The 23,164-nt window shown below is 39.0% G+C and overlaps 1 protein-coding gene across 1 annotated transcript; it reads left to right on the forward strand.

Moving 5' to 3' along the window:
• Positions 1 to 1,329: 1,329 nt before the first annotated feature.
• LOC118800279 (7-methylguanosine phosphate-specific 5'-nucleotidase-like) lies at positions 1,330 to 22,116 on the forward strand. Its single transcript, XM_036560490.1, has 7 exons — positions 1,330 to 1,481; positions 4,783 to 4,857; positions 12,486 to 12,584; positions 13,328 to 13,397; positions 16,884 to 16,930; positions 18,356 to 18,535; positions 21,763 to 22,116. Exons 1-7 carry the CDS (start codon positions 1,479 to 1,481, stop codon positions 21,895 to 21,897), a joined length of 609 nt encoding a protein of 202 aa, XP_036416383.1. The 5' UTR covers positions 1,330 to 1,478; the 3' UTR covers positions 21,898 to 22,116.
• Positions 22,117 to 23,164: the final 1,048 nt, after the last annotated feature.

Raw genomic sequence — 23,164 nt, forward strand, 5'->3', positions numbered from 1 at the left:
ATTAATGTTGTTTTGTTCGAGCCAGTCTGTAAAGCATTTTACAGCCCATTTTGTTTGGCGAATGGTATTCGGTTCATTTCTGGCTGTCTCAGCGGAGTGATACAGTGTTTTTGAAAAAACGTGATTTTATGGTGAAATAACAGCACGGTTAGAGCGCTTCTCAACCAATCAGCTTGCATGGCCGGAACTAACTGTTGTATAACTCACATATCACAACATGTTAAATATCTCTGCACCTTATTCTCACTACCTCATGTTCAGAAATGAGTGCTGTGTCGGCGCTGCACTGTCCTGTCTGTTTCCTGTGTCTAATGTCTGTTTTATTTATCGTATTTATTGTATTATTTCTAGTTTAATTTTTTTGCACACTTACGTCTGCATATTTGCACTTTGTACTGTCTATTTTGTTCCATGCTGCACCGTGTTACTGGAGGAACGTAATTTCACTCCACTGTGTACTTGCACATAGATGGAATGACAATAAAAGCCTCTTGACTCTTGACATGAAAAGGAACTAGTATACAAAAGTCTATGAAAATCCAAAATAAAGTTGCAATTTACAAAAATGGTCATGATCTAAATAATAAAAAAATAAAATAAATCAGAATTTTCCCAGCAGAGGGTATCAGATAGTAAACAGCGCAACTACAGCATCACATAAAATCACAAATAAAAAAGAAGCTCAGGCCTTGCTTACAACCCCATTTCCAAAAAGTTGGGATGTTGTGTAAAATGTAATTAAAAACAAAATTCAATGATATGCAAATCATTTAAACCTTATATTTAATTGAAAATAGTATAAAAACAACAAAACAAATATTGAAACTGAGATTTTTTTTTTTTTTTAATATTTGCCTATTTTGAATTTGATACCAACAACATGTTCGAAAAAAGTTGGGACGGGGTCATGTTTACCACTGTTTCATCACCTCTTCTTTTAATAACACTCTGTAAGCATTTGGGAATTGAAGAGACACTGCTGTAGTTTTGAAAGTGAAATGTTTTCCCGTTCTTGTTTCATATAGGATTTCAGCTGCTCAATAGTTCAGGGTCTCCTTTGTCGTATTTTTCATTTCATAATATGCAAAATGTCTTCAGTGGTGACAGGTCTGGACTGCAAGCAGGTCAGTTTAGCACCCAGGCGCTTTTACTACAAAGCCATGCTAAAAGGGGGCTAACAAAGTATGCAGAGAAACAGATGAACTACAGTCTGTAATTGTAGGACTACAAAGTGTACCGAGCTGTTTTTATTTAATCTTCAGCGCACCTTTTTGTCCAGTCATACATCTGTCATCTGTCATCAGATACCCTGGTGTCCGGTATCTTAGCTCTGTGTAGGCAGCTAAGCTACTGTTTGTCAGTTAAAACTTGGACACATTTGTTTATTTTGAGCGAATACGTTTAAAATCGACTCTTAGCCGCAGCTCACGGCCAGAAACCAAGACCACAGCTCTTATTTTGAACATTATCTGTCGAAAATGGTAAGTAAACAGCGGTTATTTGATGTTAGCCTAGCCGGCAGCTGAGCGCTGATTACCAAAGCCATTCATTCCTGCAAAAAGCTGAAAACGCACAGCCAGCCAGTATAACTTGATATAGCTCGAGGTTTTCTGTTTTCTGGGGAATCAGCTTTGCAGTGGGGTGGAACTGCTGTAATATAACTCCAATTTTGACCCGTTTTTCCTGACCAGTGCTGAATGGTGCATGTATTCGATATGGAAGCGGTTTGACGAGCCGTTGGTGAAGTGTAGCTTAGCTAGGTTAGTTAAGGTCTGAATTTTGACCAAAACTGGTTGTTGAATCATTTAAATCCCTCAGTTCATCAAAGCCGCCCACAGAATCTACATCTTGATCATCTGGTCAGGTAATTTGGACAGAATGGTCACAGTATCGAACATATATGATTAGTCACAAGGCTTTTGTAGCGTATTGTAAGAGTCAGTCTTGCAATAAAAATTCCCAGACTTTATATCGTACAGGCCTTACTTGATGTAAACAGATACCATTCATTTATGACCTGCTATTAATATCCTTAAAGAGGCAGTCCAGCCAAAATTAAAATAAAAAAAAGAGAAAAAAAAGAAAACTATTGCTACATCTGTTGTTAACATGACTACCCGCCTCCTTCAGCAGTGCTAAAGTAGTCTCAATAGTTAGACACTCTGGTTTAAAGACGAGGAAAACCACTTACTCATGATGTATCTCGAAGGTGAGAGGAACTCCTGAAAACAGATTCATGGTTGTTTCTTTTTTGGGTTTGATAGCTGGCTAATGCAGAAGGAATCTTACTGCTGAAAAGCTGAATTTCATGTCTGTAGTCAATATGTGGTACATGTCATTTCTAGGTGGATTCCCAATGGTTGTATGACATTTTTGTTCAAGCCATGCTGGGTATTGTAGTGACAGAGCAGTGACAGCCCATTGGGAGGGATTCCCAGTGGTTGTACGATGTATTTGTCATGTTGGCTGTTGTAGTGAGGGAACACTGATGGACAAAAAACACAAAATGGATAAAAAACCACAATTCTGTCAAGTCAACAAGGCTAAAGGATTCAGTGCTGCGCTACAGAATATTATATAACACGACACATAACATGTTAAATGCTAGTTTAAGGCTGGAGTGGCCCTTTAAGACTGAAACTAGCTAGACAGGTTACTTAAACAAGGTAGAGGTTTCTGTTAAAGTGGCCAGTGAGTGTAAGTTAAATACAAAGGGCACAAACCTTCTCTAAACTGGGTAATTACATAGACCTCTAAAGTCGTGTCGTCATTTTGTGGTCAGCATCATGCCCATATTAGGAATTACGAGTCTATGCAATTTTTTCAAAATACTGATGTAGCTCACCTTATTGCACTTAAATGATCTAAAGCCAGTGCATTCTGTCATTTGTACAGTCTACACTGTAGACTGGGGTTCAGTCCCCACCTGGGCAAGCACCCTATACTATACCAATAAGAGACCTTGGGCAGGACTCCTAACACTACCTTCACCTACCTGTGTAAAATGATCCAATTGTAAGTTGTTCTGGATAAGAGCGTCTGCTAAATGCCCTAAATGTCAATGTAAATGTAAAATACAAATGCCGCTACATGCTAGCCAACACTGCAGCGCATCATACTGACATCTGACATCAGAAGACTGCCAACCTTACGAAAAGACCTCATACAAACCAGCAAATGTTAAGCTTTTTGGACAGTAGTAGCCTACAGTTTGAGTGTTCTTACATAAACCTTTAGGCCCAATCCCATTTCTTATTTTTACCCCCACCCCTTGTTTTCAAGGGTCACTTTACCCCTTGGAGCTGAGTTACAATGGGCAGTGATTGAAATCTTCCTCTACAAAATGGGACCCTCAAATAAAGAAGATCATTAGTTCATTAACAGCTACTAGCGCTGCTCTGTAGGCGACTCTGCCAGTCTGCAGTGATAGCAAAGGAGGGTAAAGTTCAGCTCCTCACTGCTGGGCTTTAGTTACATTTGGGGCATCATATGTTTCCAAAGAGGGGGATGCGATAATTATTTTTTATCACCCACCCCTAATTCTTCAGTAAAATGAAGCTGAACTCAGCTATTCACCAGCTTCTTGCTTGAATTTTCCCATTCCACTATTTAAGGTGTAACAGGAAATTTAGCCAGCTAGCTACCAAGACCAGCAAACTACTAGTGAAGTTTAATGCTTGTTATGAAAAAAATGACCATGATACATTGAAATGACATTAAACTAAGACAATACAGTAGTTATCGTAATTTTTTAGCAGAGAAAATTCTCACATTTGTGGGTTTCTTTGGTCGCTTTCTCAGCTATTTTTTTCCCTCATATCACTCTGTTTGGAGTGTGTCTGAAAAACCTCAGTTTGGAGTGTCATGTAGCCCTAACACTTCACCCTACCCCAATAAACATCAGGACACCCTACCCCCAGGCATGAATGCGCAAAATGGAGGGGTAGGGCTAAGTGGTAGGGGCGAGGGGTGAAATGGGATTTAGGCCTTAATGTCTAAATAAAAAAAACATCTGCATCGGATAGATTTTAAATTTGACTGATATTTCAAACCGATCTTTAATGCCACATTTATGGCTTTTTGGAAGCAGAAGAATGTTTAGATGATGCTGGACTATTATGCTTAAATGTCTTTTTATTAATTTCATTGCATACGTAACCCTGTAGAAATAAGTCTTACATTTTTCTGCGATGCTAATCCACGTGGTCTAAATGTAGTCATTTTAGTTTACTACAGACTGCGATTCTCAAAAACGCTGTTCATTTTTTTCTATTTAAGCATAACCTAGTTAAGTTATGAAGATGCTCATTTTATGAAGATCCAAAATGCGACTGAACTTGGAATTTAAAATTGGAACCACATCTTAATGCTGTTGAGTTTCTACGGATAGTTTGTTAACAATACTTACAGTAGATCATTTAAAGTGGACTAAGTTTTTTTTTTTCCTAAAGAGAAAAACTGCTTATTTCTTATTTGGGCAAGATATCAACAACAAAATGAAACATAACTTTGGGGGTCTATTTAAGCATAACCTAGTTAAGTTACGAAGAAGTTAATTTTAGCTGGTTACGATAATAATGAGAGGCCTGTCAAATCATATCCGTTGTTGCTGAAGCTCCACATGCTCATCTCACTGCTTCATGATAGATGCTTCCACTCATTGTCGGCTTTAGGCTCTTTATCAGCTCCCTCTGGCTCGCTGTTCTTGCTGCGTTCTACCAGGGTTAGCATAAAGCTTCTGCCCCATTTCGGCTAAACCTAAAACTCTGGTTCTGTGCCCAGATTTTCCACATCCCATGGATCTATGTTCCTGTTCGGAATGTCCTAGCAATCTGGCATCAGCTGACAAAGTATGAGGTCAGATGGGTTTCTCTCTCTTTCCATCCATCTTGCTCCTTTTCCATCTTGCTGTTTCCCCAAAACCAGCATTCTGTCTTTCCCTGGGCTCTTTTTCTTCCTCGCTCGCACTTTAACCTCTTTTGTGTGTGGCCTTCTGTAGCTCAAACACAAGTGATTCTGAAGGTGATGGTAGCCCTAATAACAGTACCAGTACCAGCACTGGGCTCAGAACTAGTACTGAAGTGCAGGGTATTGTAGGTACTGCAGAAGAGATGGGTGATATGGCAAAAATATAATATTGTGATGCTTCCGGAAATTTTCACGATACTAAAAATATCAATGTATTTTTTAGATATTTGATCAGTTGGAGCAGAGAAAAAAGAACAAGTAGTGCTACATTGTTTAAAAACACTATCAAAAACTTTGAACACAATAATTTTTGTTCAATATTTTGCATAGTGTTGCACTACATCCAGTTAAATGGAACTAATTATGCTCTCTTTATAATGAAACAAGTATTGATAATTAGATCAGTGTGTTCCGAAAAGCATATTGTATTATATTGTGACACAATTTGTCACAGTAACAATATATATATATTGTCATATTGCCCAGCCCTGTTATATGGTGCTGTGTTCACTTTGTAGTGACATTGATAACCTGCTGTACATCATATTTCATTGTCCAGTTTACTGTTGATAGAAAAAGGACAGTATAAATGCCAAGCGTCCGCACGTAGAGTAGGCAGTAAAAGTTGCCAGTAGCACCTTATTTTTGTAGTCCGCTGTAGAATCTTTGTAGATGCGCTTCTGGTCTTCAGCTGTTATTCAAATAGATACCTGATGACGCACTGAGCATTCTCTCGCGAGACTCCTAAAAGTTCTGAAAGTGATACATTTACTCCGACTTATCAACTTGTCGTCCTGGAATCCCTCGAGGAATACATCGACCACCACTACTACAACGTTGTCATCATGAATAAGGACAAAAAAGAAGATAAAACCAAAAGGTAAACAACTCCAAACACCCACCGGTAAACGACCCCGACCACCCAGCTCACCGGGAGACACAGAAGAGCCAACTTCACCAACATGCTGCACAGAGGTCAGTCCTATCCTGCTCTCCATTAACAGTGAACTCTCAGCACTAGATGATGGACTATCCCTGGTTGAAATACTTCACAAAGAATTCCAAGCAATCCGTGAAAGTTTAGAGTTCAGCCAGGAACAAATCTTGACACTAACTAAAGAAAACAACACTGCAGCACACCGTCAGCGAACTCACAACCCAAATATAATCAGTCATGAAAGACAACAAACAAATGAAAGAAACAATCTTGGACTTACAGGCACGTAGTATGAGAGACAACATTGTCTTCTCTGGCATTCCCGAACACACACCGGAAAACCCCGAAGATCTCCTAAAGGATTTCATGGTCACTAAACTCAAAATTTCATCGGAATTAGCCTCATCTGTTAAATTTCTCGGTGCACACCGATTAGGAGGGAAAAAACAGATAAACAAGCTAAAGTCGAACACTGTAAACACAAAGAGCTCATCATGAGTAAAGGAAGAGAACTCAGAGGCACACATTTCAGAATTAATGACCAGTTTCCACGGGAAATACTGGACAGATGGAGAAATCTGTTCGCGATCAGAAAAGAATTCATAAAGGAAGGCAAAAGAGCAGTTATCTCTGTGGACAAACTATACGTCGATGGCCAATTGTATCGCGATAAAAATATAACTCCGTTGTTATATTAGCCACTTTATAGTGGCGAAATGCCTTCTCTCTCTCTCTCTCTCTCTCTCCCACACACACACACGCACGCACACACACACTAATACAGTGGAAAATCCAAGGTATATACTTACACAACGTATGGAGTGGAACTCTATATTAATATACATGTGTATGTGCACATGCACGTAGTGCGTATATACGTCTGTGCTGCGTGTGTTTGTGTGTCTAAGTGTATATGCCAAGTTGTAACCTCTTTCTCTCTCTATCTCTCTCTCTATTGTGCACACCCACACGTGCGCACGCACGCGCTCACTCATGCAGACGCATGCATGATCCCACATTGACCCACACACCCTGTAAAATATATCCATAACATCCTAGGCTGTACTTAGGAATAACAAACTGCAAAAAAAAAGGTCTGTTACTGTATGCCCCTCAAACCAAACACTACTTTTATATTCTTTTCTCTTTTTTCTCTTGTTAATTACTTGCTCTCCATTGTAATTTTTTTTTTTTTGGTCCCCTCTTCGCATATTCTTTTTTTTTCTCTGAAAAAACAAACACTAAACAAGACCTCTCTTATCGCTGCCATATATTCCGGATATTAAAGATGTATCTCTGCTCACATACACAATACTCTACACCACACACACCAGAAGACGAGCACAAACATCTTCACACTCATTTAACAGCTTTAATACACACAATTGAAATTTACGCTACACATGTCACTTAAGTTTGTTACCTGGAACATTCGTGGTATTGGCACAAATGCTAAACAGACCAAAGTACTACACCTTCTATATTCTTTAAAGGCAGATATCTGTTTTTTACAAGAAACACATCTATCAGAAACAAATCATCACAAATTGAAGTCAGCACAGTTCAGTCACACATTCTCAGCTTACTACAATTCCAAACAAAGAGGTGTTTCCATCCTAATAAATCAAACATAACATCACGATATCAGACCCAGAAAGAATTGATTTTTTTCTAACCAGTAACTCTATTACGTCTAATATCTCAGACATAATATACCACCCTATAATAATTAGTGACCTTACCCCTGTTTCACTCAAGTGGAATATAAATCACGTACATAAATCTTTCAGATGGCTCCTAAATACTTCTATCCTAAAAGATCTAGAATTTGATAGTTATATCAGAAAAGAGTGGGCATCCTGCCTAGAAATAAATGATTCTCCAGAAACTCCACCAACACTACTTTGGGAAACCAGGAAAGCCGTTCTAAGAGGCAAAATAATATCCTACTCCTCGCATAAGAAAAAGAAATACAGAAAACGAATCTAATCTACAACAAAAAATTAAGGAATTATCAAATAAGATGTTAAACAACCCCACAGACAAAACTGAAAATGAGCTAAAGAAATGCAACACACAACACAACGAACTCATAAATAAGAAGACTCAATTCCTAATACAACAATTAAGACACACAAATTTTGAACACAGCAACAAATCTGGAAAACTCTTGGCTAATCTAGTAAAACATAACAAAGAAAAAACAACAATACCAGTAATCAAGGATGAGACAGGAAATATTATGCAAACACCAGAGGAGATCAATCAGGTATTCAGAAATTTTTATAAAAATCTATACTCACTAGAACACGATCCAGAAACAGAAGACATTTGCACTTTTCTTAATAACATAAATCTTCCAAGACTGACCAAAGAACAAACACAAATACTGGAAAATCCAATAACATCAGAAGAACTTTATAATGCCCTTCACCACATGTCTAATAATCAAGCATCTGGTCCTGACGGCTTTTCCCGCGGAATTTTATAAACACACAATACTCGCCCCACTATTCAATAGAATGACAGCAGAAATAAAGCATAACAAGATTTTACCATCTGAAATGAATACCGCTATAATCTCCCTTCATCTCAAACCTAACAAAGACCCCACCCTACCCTCCAGCTACCGTCCAATATCCCTCATTAACACAGACATAAAAATTATAAGCAAGACCTTGGCGACTAGATTAGAAACAGTTATCCCATCACTTATACACCCTGATCAGACCGGCTTCATCAAAGGAAGACATTCAACCACTAACATGCGCAGACTACTTAACTTGATACATCACACATCGATTCACAAATCAGAAACTGCAATAGTCACATTAGATGCAGAGAAAGCTTTTGATAAAGTCAATTGGAAATTCTTGTTCACCACATTGCACAAAATAGGGTTCGGAGAATCATTTATTAATTGGATAAAAATTCTTTACACTGCACCCAAGGCCACAGTCAGTACTAATGGACTAATATCACCAAATTTCACACTGCACAGAGGTACTAGCCAAGGATGCCCCCTCTCACCCCTCCTATTCTCAACCAGTGGCAGCAGCTATACGACAAAACACAAACATAAAAGGTATCCAAACCCAAACTGTAGAACACAAAATCAATTTATATGCAGATGACATGTTTTTTGCAGGATCCCCCCACATCAATCCCTCAAACCATACAAATTATTGAAAAATACTCCAATCTCCAATTACTCTATTAACTGGACTAAATCTACTATACTACCAATCAACATGAACTTACCAGATACAGCAGCACAGTCTCTTCCTATCCCCTTGAGCACCCAATACGTCACATATCTGGGAATCAAAATTTCCTCCCAGCTGTCAGAGCTGCCTAAACTCAATTTTAACCCATTACTCTCAACTATAAACACTGACCTCAAACACTGGATGAACTTTCCACTATCTCTTATTGGCAGGGTATCTACAATCAAAATCACCGTATTACCAAAAGTAAATTATTTTTTCTCAATGATTCCAGTTCAACCTCACTCTACCTGGTTCAAAACCTTAGACTCTTATCTCCAAATTTTACTGAAAAAATAAACCACCTAGGATCAAATTAATTACATTACAGAAGCACAGAACCCAAGGAGGCCTCGAAGCCCCCAGTTTCCAACAATACTTCCTAGCAAATCAATTACAGTACGTAATAAAATGGATAAAGCCTAGTCAAACAGATGAATCATGGAGAGCAGTAGAACAAGCTTCAAGTAATGAAATACAACTCTCAGACTTACCATTCATTAGTACAACACTCAAACGCCACTCCTGTTTCAAAAACCCAGTGATAGCATCAACACTGACAGCTTGGTGGAAACTGCACAAGAACACTGACACTATAATTTCACCCTCCGAAAACTCACCCATATGACACAACCCTGACTTCCCTGCCATCAAAAAAACAACTCTACACAAATGGAAAGACAAAAAGGTATTACTCATTTACATCACATTCTACAGAATAAAAACTTTGTAACCAATTTACATTTAACCCAGGTATACGGCAATGAGAGTAACCAGTTTCTGGAATATCATCAGCTTAGATCCATACTGAACTCAAAAATTAAAGACAAAAAAGATAAACTAGAATTAAGTCCACCAATTTCAGAATTCCTAAACATCTCCTTCTCAAAAAAATATTATCTAAAATTTATAAATTCCTATCTGAATTAGACCAAACAATTTATGTACCACGGAAAAAGTGGGAAGAAGATCTCTTGGTTACTCCCTCTACCGACCTCTGGTTACAACCATTCTAGGTCATGACTAACAATACTAACCTTCACCTCATACAATTTAAGGTAATTTACAGAGTACACTGGGCAAAGGCTCTATAAAATGGGATTAATAGACTGAAATCTGTATACACTGTTCACTAAGCATTTCTGACAGTTATATACATGCCTTGTGGCATTGCACACCAGTCAAGTAGTTGTGGCAACTTGTTATAAATCAACTAACTCCATTGTTAAAACAACCCACCTCCCCATCCCCATCACTCTGTTTGTTAGGTGACACATCATCAGTCCATCTAAACAAGGAAGAAAACAGAACACTTTTGGTGGCGCTAACCATCGCTAAAAAGACTATTCTGACAAACTGGAAAACAAGGAAAAAGATTACTATCAATCAATGGAAAACTTTCTAATAGAACACATAGCTATGGAAAAAATCTCAGCATCTATCAAAAACAAAATCACTTAATAGCATTCTACAACCACCTTAACTTAATCGACTTTTATACCTACCTGTGGTGCCTCTACCCGAATGTTCCTGGTCACGTATTAACGCGCACACACACACACAAATAAATATATATGGCAGGTATTATAAATAGCTATAGCTCAATTCATTGTCTGAGGGTACAAATATTATAATTACTGTTTTTTTTTCTGTTTTGTTTTTTTTTGTGTTATGTTTTTCTGTTTTACATGTTCTATATGTTTGTTTTTTCTTCCAATTTCTATCCTTTTTTTTTCCTTTATTCCCCTTTGCAATTTTTGTTTGCTTGTATGTTTGCAGTTTGTTGTCCTCCCTCTACACGATGACAGTATATACTAAAAGAAATTTGTAATAACAGTAATAAAGAAAAAATTGGTCCTCCAAAGAGGGGGGTGGTGGTGGGCAAAAAAAAAAAAATAAATCTGATCTCTCTGACACGATGGTTCACACTCGTTTAGGTATGTGATTCAAATCTGTTATTAATGTGATCAAACCGGCTTCCTGAAATGACCCGCATGAGCTCATCCTACTCAGGAACGTCACGTGAATGAATCACGTGCATCATCAGCACAAACTAACGAGCAGAACGAGCTTCGCTGTGAAGATAATTAACTCTGATCAGCTCTCAGCTTCATTATTAGAGGGAGACGAAGGAGAAAAAGGTGAGATGTGCTACTTTTCCACCATTTACAGGCTTTAACTTCTGTTCGGTGCTGTTGCCATGGTAACGCTGAATGGTATCGCATGCGCAGTGGGGAAAAAAAGCACATTTAATTCCGATCTGAGCTTCACTTTAAGGTTGCATGGCCACGAATCGGATACGTATCTTATCTAGGACCACATATGAAAGTGGCTCAGGTCGGATTTGAAGAGATCAGATTTGCGTGTCCACACAGCCCTGAAAACATCAGATCTGAGTCACATTAGGGCACAAAATTGGATTTGAGCCATTTCAACCTGATAATGTGAACATAGCCTTTGTTTCACTTTAATATGAGGTACTTCAATACATCAGCCAACTTCAGGTCAAATGCTCAGTGGTTTGCTCATGGCTTCTATGAAGTCAACTACAGAAATCCTTTCATCGCCTCATGAAAGGATTTTCATGCTTTGGCTCATGAAAATTCACAAAGTTGGTGGTTTTTCATGCCAGAGCTACTCACTTTCCACTTTATTAGAAACACCTACCTTGTGCTTCCACCCACTGGCCACTTTATTTGAAACACCTACTTTACACTTCCACTCACTGTCCACTTTGTCAGAAACACCTTTTTCTAGGCATGCCATTGTTCTTTATTGTTGTTTTTCTTCATTGATTCACAATCCCAGAAACTTGACATGAGCAGTGACTATGTAGGACAGCATTAATTAGCATTTGGTAAAGATTGACAGCTCCGGTAAAGACTGCAATATGCAATATTTGTAGGTATTATCCAGCCATTTTCAGACGTAATCGTTGAGCATAGCATATTTAATCAGCTTCCAATGTTTATAAGCATCATTTATGGAGGATACGGAGGACAGAGAAAAACGTCTTATAGGTTAAAACTACTATAAATAGGCTAATGTTTAGCAGGCCCGTGCTAAAGCTTGCGCCTCAAAGCTGTCGAGGGCACTGTACATAAAGTGGTGTGTCAGCTTATGGCAAATCCAATTTAATTTGGGTTTTTATTTAAAATATGAACTGAGTATTAGTTCAAAATGTAATCAAAATGGAAAAAGACTATAATTCAGTCACTTCAGTAGATGTGATTGGTGTTAAGTGCCTGGAGACAAAGTCAGTTAAAGCTCAAATTATTCATGGTTTCTGTCTTTTTCCCCATCTGCAAATTCAGATACCTGAGCTAACGAAACCCTCAGTCATTATGAGAGACAGAGGAAGAGTGGAAGAGATCATCCGTAACATGCACAGGGCAGGACCAGGTGCACTACAGGTACTGCTACACACACTGGCCACTTTATTAGAAATACCTACCTTGTGCTTCCATTCACTGTCCACTTTATTGGAAACACCTACATTACACTTCCACCCACTGGCCACTTTATTAGAAACACCTACTTTACACTTACACTCACTGTCCACTTTATTAGAAACACCTACCCTGTACATCCACTCACTGTCCACTTTATTAGAAACACCCACCTTATAGCTCCACTTTGTAAGTGTACTGTTACTAGACTGTAACCTTTCTGTTACTGAGCAGTTTAATAGTCCCCCTCTACCCCATGCATCATTGGTCAGTTTCTGACCACAGGGCTGCCGTTGTCCAGATATTTAGGTGGTGGTCCATTCTCAGCACAGCAGTGGCACTGACATGTTTTTGTGTCTGGTGTTCATATAAGTGTATCATACACAGTGTTGTTGCTGGAGGTTTTTTTTTTTACACGTCACTGTCACTGCTAGGTTGAGAGCAGCACACCCCCACAAATATTAAGACAAGAATGGCTCTGTGGTCAGAAACTGACCACTAATGAAAGGCTGGAGGATGACTAATGCTAATCAATAGGTGAACGTCAGTCTATAACTGTACACCAGCAAGGTGGAGCTATGATGTTTACAGTACAATATGCAGTTACATACATATACATTACAGCATACAATAATGTATTCCCCTAATGTTTGTATAATAGTTCTCTCTGATCTAACCTGCTCTCTGTCCCTTTCTTATGTGTTAAGGTGATTTCTGACTTTGACATGATGCTCACCAGGTTTGCTTATAATGGAAAGCTCTGCCCAACATCATATGGTGAGTACACATATACACTCAGTAACCTGCATTGATGTACTGCTTGTTCTGCTGTGTAAATCAGAGAATGCTATTCTATACTTATTATAGTTTTTAACTTTTTTATCCAGTAATTAATCAGACCCAACTAACTTAATGTCTTAATAGCTTATGACTGTTGAACATTAGATAGAGCTAACAGTCATGCAAACAGTTATGCTGTATAATGTACAAACTTTATTTTAGAGATGCATATCAGTATACACTGATGAGCCAAAACATCTTGACCACATGTCTAAAATGCTGCTGGTCCTCCACGTGTCACCATAACAGCTTCAACCTGCCAAGGCATAGACTCTTCAAGACCTCTGAATGTGCCCTGTGGTATCTGGCACGTAGACATTAGTAACAGATCCTTTAAGTCCTGTAAGTTGCCCAGTGGACCTGACTCATTCCAGCACATCCCAGAGATGCTTAATTGAATGAGGTCTGTGAATTTGGAGGCCAGGGCAAAACCTTGAGCTCTTCATCGTGTTCCTCAAACCAGGTCATCTGGCCATAACGATTTGGCTCTTGTCAAAGCTGCTCAGGACTTCACGTCTGCACATTTCCCTCACATCATCTACATCAACTACAAAACTGACTGTTTGCTTACCATCTAATATATCGCAGACTTTGACATGCGCTCTAGTTAAGAGATAATCATTGTTATTGGCTTTATGTGTGAGCAGTCTTGTAATGTTTTGGCTCGTCTGTGTAAATGGGTAACAGAACTGGGTTCATGTGCTGGAAAATGCTGGATCGCCTGGATGTCAGCTGTGTAGTTCTTCTTGTGGGTTAGTAGATTGATTGGGTAGTTTGAGCATGATAGCCTGCTGATAGAAGATCATCCTAAGCGAAGTGCTTTAATTAAAATGGCTCATTTCAAAGTTCAGTAATTTTTAAAGAAAAAATATTGGATGATAGTTTGGTGCTCAAGGTTTAAATATCAGTATCAGTGTGGTTGGTATAGTGTAGTAAGTAACACCTCTGTTATGCTGTAGACTGGGGTTCAATCCCCCACCTGGGTAAGCACTGGAGGTGGGAATCTCTAGGCACCCCACGATTCGATTTGATTATGATTCAGAGGCTGCGATGCAATTATAAAACGATTATTGATGATCTTGATGCATCTTTTTTTCTATACAGGATTTCTATTTTCTCACTGTGTGAGGACTTGGTACTTTTAAAGCAAAGTATTTGTAATGATCTATAATGAATTTACTTCCAATATCTTATTAATAAAACAAATGGAAGTGATGTGGCAAGTGAACTGGAAGGCTCTCATTCACTGCTCTTGTTTGGAGCACGAGAAGCTGCTGCCACTCATCTGCGATAAAATGCGCTGTTGCTGTGACAAATTCTGTGGCAATGGATGTCCACGCAGCATATGTCACAGCTATCCTACCCGTTTTGTTCAGTGATTTAATAACTTCAGTTTTGGTCTCGTAGTAGAGAGTGGGGGGCTCACTGTGTCAGTAAAATATCTTTGAGATGGGTCGCTGTATCTCGGCTCCAAAGTGTGCAACATGGCGCGAAAGCCCTGATTCTCAAAGACTGGGAACGGACCAAATCCTTAGCAATAAAAGTTGCGATAGAGTTTGTAGTTCGCTTTGCCCTTTCTGAGTTGGGTGGAAGCTTTGACATCGCTTACTCGATGGTCCTCTAGTTGGCAGCAACTACAACCAGACGGAAAACACGTGGACACATGTAATATGGTTTCTAATGTTTGTCGTTTCCAAAATACTTTAGTGTGACACAACTTGCATATAGTGTGGCTCTTGTCCAGGTTCTAACACGGTTTTAAACAGTAGATGGTCTTAAACGCTGCTAATTCAACATCCTATAACCCTGAAGGTTGGCGTGCAGACTGCAGGTCACATACCAACGCAGAGAGTCTCGCTGAGCTAGTAGCTAACGAAACGGCAAAGAGAGGAATTTAAGACATTTGGAGATGAATGGACTTATTTGCATTTATTAGAACCGCATTTGGTTTCCTAGTACGTTAAATCTGCAACAAGAGACTGTCAAACACTAAACAGTTGCGAAGATGAAGTCAGCTTCTCTTTCGAATTTTCCTGTTCCACCTTAAATAGTGCCGCATGTATGCGCGCATGTATTGAAAGTGGCTATAGCTAAAGCTTAAAGCAGAGCAAAGTATGTCTGCGTTTTCGTTTATATTTTTGAACCTATACTAGGACTTTAGCATATACTGAGACATACTGGACATAAAATGTTGTGGCTCACAAGGTGGTTTGGTTTTTGTTGAAAGGACTAAATGGCTCTTCTTAACATTTGGGTTGTCAACTCCTGATCTAACCTACGCTATATTGCCAAAAGTATTCGCTTGTCTGCCTTCACACACATATGAAATTGAGTGATATCCCATTCTTAATCCATAGGGTTTAATATGATGTTGGTCCACCCTTTGTAGCTATAACAGCTTCAACTCTTCTGTGAAGGCTTTCCACAAGATTTAGGAGTGTGTTTATGGGAATTTTTGACCATTCCTCCAGAAGCGCATTTGTGAGGTCAGACACTGATGTTGGACGAGAAGGCCTGGCTCGCAGTCTTCGTTCTAATTCATCCCAAAGGTGTTCTATCGGGTTTAGGTCAGGACTCTGTGCAGGCCAGTCAAGTTCTTCCCACTAAACTCGCTCATCCATGTCTTTATGGACCTTGCTTTGTACACTGGTGCGCAGTCATGTTGGAACAGGAAGGGGCCATCCCCAAAGTTGGGAGCATTAAGAGTTCTTTTCACTGGAACTAAGGGGCCGAGCCAACTCCTGAAAAAACAACCCCACACCATAATCCCCCCTCCACCAAACTTTACACTTGGCACAATGCAGTCAGACAATTACCGTTCTCCTGGCAACCGCCAAACCCAGACTCGTCCATCGGATTGCCAGACGGAGAAGCCTGATTCATCACTCCAGAGAACACGTCTCCACTGCTCTAGAGTCCAGTGGTGGCGCTTTACACCACTGCATTCAACGCTTTGCATTGCGCTTGGTGATGTAAGGCTTGGATGCAGCTGCTTGGCCATGGAAACCCATTCCATGAAGCTCTCTACACTGTTCTTGAGCTCATCTGAAGGCCACATGAAGTTTGGAGGTCTGTAGCGATTGACTCTGCAGAAAGTTGGTGACCTCTGCGCACTATGCGCCTCAGCATCCGCTTGCTCATCCAGCTGTGTTTTTGTTACGTGCCGTCACAGACTGACCGGGTGCTGCACTCCCACACTTCCTAGTTCCGCCTTTTACGTTACGTCAACATTATGTTGTAAATTAAAATTTAGAAAATCGATTTGACATTTGTGAATCGATTCAGAATCATTCACGTCCGCATCGTGATGCATCTAAGAATCGATTTTTTTTTTCCCTCCACCCCTAGTAAGCGTTTTAGATGAAAAATGAAAAAGAAAACCACATGAATGTTGAACATTAAAGGTTTCCTTTTACCCCACAGGCATCCTTGAGAACAGCTCCCTCATTAGCAAACACTGCAAGGCCAAGGTAGGTGACTGATTACGGCGAAAATGACAGTATCTAAAAGTTACTAAAATGTGTATAATAATATAAACAATGTGATTAAATATAAGACTGAATGTCGTGGGTCAGAAAACTATGTTGTGTTTCGACAGACGTGATTTTGTAAGTTTGCTAGTGCAAGTAGTGCAGAGTTCAGCTCCAGGCCTGCAACCCCTGCTCTGAATAATTGTTGTTTCCCTGGTTAAAATACCTGATATTATTAACTAAGTAATCCCTTCTTGAGCTGAACGAGGTGTGAACAGCAGAGAGAAACACTAAACTATACAGTGCAGGGCTCCAGGCCTGGAGTCTGAAACACTGCATTAAAAGGTCTGTGTATCTCTTGTCTTTCTTGGCTTCTGTCGCATTTTGCAGGTGAATCATTCACAAAGCACAGAAAATTAAAGGCATCGTGCAGCACAATCACGATTCGGTCCTCAAAATGGCAGCGGCTGTACTATTATATACTATTCTCTGCCTGTTGATGCTTTTGTTACCAATCATGACATACTGTGAAGTAATATTTCACACTAGAGATAGTCATATTGCCCAGCCCTGTTACCATCATGCTGCCTTTCAAATAGTTTTCAGTCTCCATTTCCTCATCTGAGCTGTCCTAACCTTCCCTTTCATAGTTTTTACTTTATTCATGTTAATGTTTCTGTCTGCTGAAGTTTTTCTTGCCTTGGTTTTTGATGGTCCCTTTGCTTTTGTTTATTGGATTTTAAATTCCGTTTTGAAATCATTGGTTGGCTCAAAGAAAAAAAAACAGTGAATGAATAAACACCAGGTGAACTATTGTTGTTGTGTTTTTTTCATTCTAAACCAACCTCATTACCAGAATTTTGTCAGATGGACAATGGTTAAGATGATTTCATGTATTTTGCTATTACTTATTTTCAAAAAACTAACTTGATATTAATAAATGAATGAATATTGTTATTTAGTAGCTCTATTTACCTAATGTTTAAAAGATAAAAGATAAATCTGATACAACCATGTGCTACAATTTAGTTCATATTCTGTTACAAAGCTTGGTGTTAATAATTATTGATTAATGAGTACCTGCATGGTTTTAATGATGTAGGCTATATTTCAGATGAGGTAAATCTAGTGAATGGATGAAGGTAGTTGAAGGTAGTTGTGTCAGTGTCACAGAAACTGACTGCCAAAGTTTGTATGTCAGGTTGAAAACGTCAGTCGAGGCACTCTTTCATGTCAAAATTCGTTTTTATAAAACGCTACTTGAGCATGGATTTTTCAGATCAAAGTTGTGCAGATGAATCTTTTATAAAAGAGGCCCCTGGATTTCTCTATCCTCAGATTGCTGCATTAAGATGTGTGTATTTTTTTTACACCCTTAGTAACATTGCACTGTGTGATGTCCATGTAGGATTGTAATGGTGACTCTGTGTGGATGTGTGCAGGGACGGGTATGAGGTTTTCTTTGGCTCATTGAAGGATCACTCCATCCCTCTGCTCATCTTTTCGGCTGGACTGGGAGATATACTGGAAGAGGTGATCAAACTCAACGGTCTGTTCCACCCCAACATACGAGTCTTCTCCAACTACATGGGGTTTGACAAAAACGTAAGTGTGTCTCTCTTTCAGCCATAGAACGGAATTGGAACCATAAATGGACATTAGGCCTGTGCTGCTGTCAAAGCAAAATATACACCCAGTTGTCCTTTACCACAAATGTACACTTAAAAAAGATGGTTCTATCTTATATATGCAGACGTGAATGATTCTGAATCGATTCACAAATGTCAAATCTATTTTCTAAATATTTAATTTATAACGTGATGTTGGCGGAACGCAAAAGGCAGAACTTGGAAGTGGGTAAGTGCAGCGCCCGGACAGTCTATGACGGCACACAACAAAAACACCACTGGAGGAGGCAGAAATCCAACCGGCTCCCTCTGCATTAAAAGCCAGGTTAGATCAGGAGTCACAACCCAAATATTAAGAAGAGCCATTTTGTCCTTTCAACAAAAATCAAACCACCTTGGGAGCCGCAACATTTAATGTCCAGTATATCTCAGTATGTGTTAATGTCCCAGTATAGGCTAAACAATATAAACGAGAGCGCAGACTTACTTTGCTCTGCTTTAAACTTCGCCTACAGCTGCTTTCCTCCCATTTCCACCAGAAAACTTTTCCTCAAAACTAGAGCAGTTTCTTGTAAAATGTCTCAACATTCAGCTGTCTTACAAGGCTGAAGTCGCTTCTCATTCAAATTCTGACTGAGGCGCCGAAGGTAAATGCGGCACCATTTAAGGTGGAATGAGAAAATTTGGAAGAGAAGCGACTTCATCTTTTCCACTGTTCACTGTTTGACAGTCTCTCGTTGCAAATTTAACTTGCCATGAAACCAACTGCGCTGCTTATAAATGTGAATAACGCATCATTGCTATGTGACCTGCAGATGAGTGGCAGCAGCGTCTCATGTGCTCCAAAGGCAGTGAATGAGAGCCTTCCAGTTCACTTGCCACATCACTTCCATTTGATTTATTAATAAAAGTTATTGGAAGTAAATTCATTATTGATCATTACAAATACTTTCCTTTAAAACTACCAAGTCCTCACACAGTGAGAAAATAGAAATGTATAGGAAAAAAAACAGATGCATCGATAATCATTTTATAATCGCATCGCAGCCCTCTGAATCGTAATCGAATCGTGAGGTGCCTAAAGATTGCCACCCCTAAAATATACAATGTCAAGCTTGTAACAGTAGAACCATCTACAGCACGTTCCCAAGAACCCTTTCATGATGTAAAGAACACTTTAATCAGGCAAAGTGTTCTTTGAGTGTTCATGGTTCATGGCAAACAGAATATTTTAATCGTAAATGTAAGCGGTTTAATCCTGTTTGATCTGGCTAATTTATTGAGCTGTTGGCACTGTCAACAGCTAAGCTAACTCGGCTCACTGTACTTCTTCTGAAGGGTTAGTTGTCTTTTGATTTAATATTAAAATCAAGCAAATGTGTTTGAAATTTATATAACAAGGCAAATTAATTTGAGGCAAAAGTCTGTCATAATTAAGGCTTGAAGCTAGCACTATGCTAATTAGTGTGATAAGCTTGCATTATGTGTTGGCTATAATATATTGTAAGTCCAATACAAAACTAAAGAAGCAACCTTCAGACACACAAAATGTCGACTACACTTCAAGGGAAACTGTAAATTCAATTTAAAGAAGTAGTTCGGCCAAAAATGTAATTTCAGTATTTTGATTCAGAGCTCCATTTCAGGTTCAGCTGTAAATTTACCTCCCTTGCTGTTTGTTGTCCGAGGTAAAATATTAACCTTTACCTTACAGACTTTAATGTGAGCGAAACTGTATTCTGACAACTTCACACATCAATACTAAAATATAGCTGGTCATCCATGTAACGGCAGGATGCGTGTTCATAACATGCTTTACAGCCATTTATGTGGTGAACTGGTACTAATTATCACAAACAAATGGGGGCAATAAACATTTAAAAACAAACTCCCGCTGTCCCTCCAAACTGGCTCTGCTCCTTTATCATAGTAGCGTGTGACACTCATTTGAACTAAGGGTTGAGAAGGATCCATCGATGATCCTCAGAATTTGGCTGAAATAAGGACGCGTTTCTCTGCACACCCCCCCCCCTTTTGGAATTGGACTTATGCTGCCTATGTTGCTTATGATGTATGCGGCCGAGAAATGGAACCTTCAAAGGTCACGTCCACGCAAATGAGACGCATCATGTGTTAGTAGAATGGACTGCGAGTCACAAAAGCTAAAAAGAAAAACGAAATTACTTAGTTGTTAATAAATTGATAAGGCTTTAATAGCTTAAAATCCCAGGCTTATTACATACTAAGCGTTATTATTCAGTAACTGCATCAAGTACACATCATCAATGCAAACCGGCTAAGTTATTCTTAGGTTATAGAAGTGTGTAATAAAAACACACACTTACAAAAGATGGTTCTTCAAGGGTTGTTTATTAGCAGTGGTTCCATTTGGAACCAAGAATTCTATATAGAACCATTTCATCCTTTTGCATGGTGAAATGGTTCTTCAGATTGATGGAGAATGTGGTTCTATATATGGTTCTATATAGCATCAGCATATCAGCATATAGCTTGGCATGATGGAAGAACTCATGGTTCTAAACAAAACAAGACCCATCTTTTTAAGTGTGTAGGACCAGATGGTGGGTCCTGACCATTCGAGGGGTTAACGGATTGAATCACAGAACGCTCATGCATACAAAACGTAAAAGAAAATTTGTGACAAATTCCACTGGCAAACTGCCATGAAATTTATCGAAAATATTGTCCCAGCTCTATAGATAAGTGTGAAAACCACATAAGCAAGTCTATTTGAAATTGCTTAACAACTAAGCATAGTTTGAGGCAGGTATGTGATGATGTACACATCCCTTTTTGCAGAATGCTAATTGGTTAGCTACAGAGAGATTCACTCGAAAGAGGCCCTGAATATTCTTTTGTAACTCCCATTAGGATGAAAAGCAGTCGGAACCCAAAAAAAATACGCTGCATACCTTGACATGTGTAAATCAATTGCATTACATCTCCGTTTTCTGTGAGACAGATTTCTTCGTCCTAGCGAGAGTTATTACAGAATATTCGGGGCCTCTTTCAAGTGAATTTCCCTGTACATTAGCCTTGTAGCTCTGGTTTAGTGTTTTTTTTTGGGTTTTTTTTGTTTTGTTTTTTTTTATTATTTCTATCGCTTAATTCTTGTTTTTAATTCAGTTTAAATAAGTATTCCTTTAAAATTTGAATTGATTTCTTTTACTTGTCTTGTTGAAGGTTGAGGAGAGGAGGGATGCGTACGTCGGCTCTTATGACATCGTGCTGGAGAAAGACGAAATGCTGGATGTTCCCAATGCCATCCTCAACTACATCACTGAGGGAAAACGAAGCTTCATACTGTTGACCTCATGAACTACGTGATGTACACATGGAAGAAAAGCCAAAAAAAGACACCTCTGCTGAAGGACCAGAACCATATGACAATTTTAATAACCACACACTTGTGGTCTGTTATTACTTGTAAGCCATAGTTTTGGGTTTTTTGAGACTGATTCCCAGTATCATTATTCTCAGACTGTAACTCAGTTCCAGGGGTAGTGGTTGCCCTACGAAATGGGACAACCCTCAAATTTTACTGCTAGTGGTGCTCTGTAGGCGACCCGGCCTGACTTCAGTGATGGGAGAGAAGGAAAAAGTTCAGCTCATCACTGCTGGGCTTTAATTACATTTAGGTCATCATATGCCTTTAAAGAGGGGGGATAAGACAATTATTTAATCACCCACCACTAATTCTTTGGTGATACGAAGCTGAAGTCAGCTATTCTTGTTCGAATTTCCCTGTTCCACCTTAAATGGTGCAGAAGTTACGTTCTGTTGCTTCAGGCGTCAGACTGTTTAAGGTGGAATGGGAAAATTAGCTGGCTAGCTACCGAGACATTAGCATACTTTGAACGATTTTATGCTTGTTATGAAGAAAACGACCCAAATACATTGAAACGGCATTAAACTAAGATAATACAGTGGTTATCGATTTTATCATCGGAGAAAATTCTCACATTTGTGGGTTTCTTTGGTCTCTTGTTCAGCCATCTTGCCGGTTTTTCTTTTTTTCTGATAACACTCCGTTTAGAGTGTGTCTCTGAAAAACCTCAGTTTGGAGGGTCATGCAGCCCTAATACTTCACCCTTCTATCTCAACAAAAATTGGGACATCCTACTCCTAGACGTGAACGCGCAAAACAGAGGGCTAAGGGCTCAGTGGTAGGGGCGAGGGGTGAAATGGGATTGGGCCCTGATGACCTGACGTTTCAGTATTAGCTGACTTTTTTTTTTTCTTGTCATTATTCAGCAACCAGACTTTCATTGCTTTCATAGCAGGACAAATGAACAATAATTAAAAATTGTAGTAATAACAATTGTTGTAATGGTAGTAATTTAAGATTAATGCAAAATCAGTTAACCACCTCCCTCTCTTTACTTTCGTTTTCTTAAAAAAAACACACTTTGGGACTATAAAACACACCTTTGGAATTGTTCATGAAAAATCTGCATTAACCACTTCTCTTTCTTTACCTATGTTTTCTTTAAATAGACAAAAATATGCATAAAACACAAAATCTTTCCCTTTAATGAAAAATCTGCATTAACTTCTTCACTTTCTTTACTTCAATTTTCTTCAA

Source organism: Colossoma macropomum, unplaced genomic scaffold (assembly GCF_904425465.1).
Source record: "Colossoma macropomum unplaced genomic scaffold, Colossoma_macropomum, whole genome shotgun sequence".
NCBI lineage: Eukaryota > Metazoa > Chordata > Actinopteri > Characiformes > Serrasalmidae > Colossoma > Colossoma macropomum.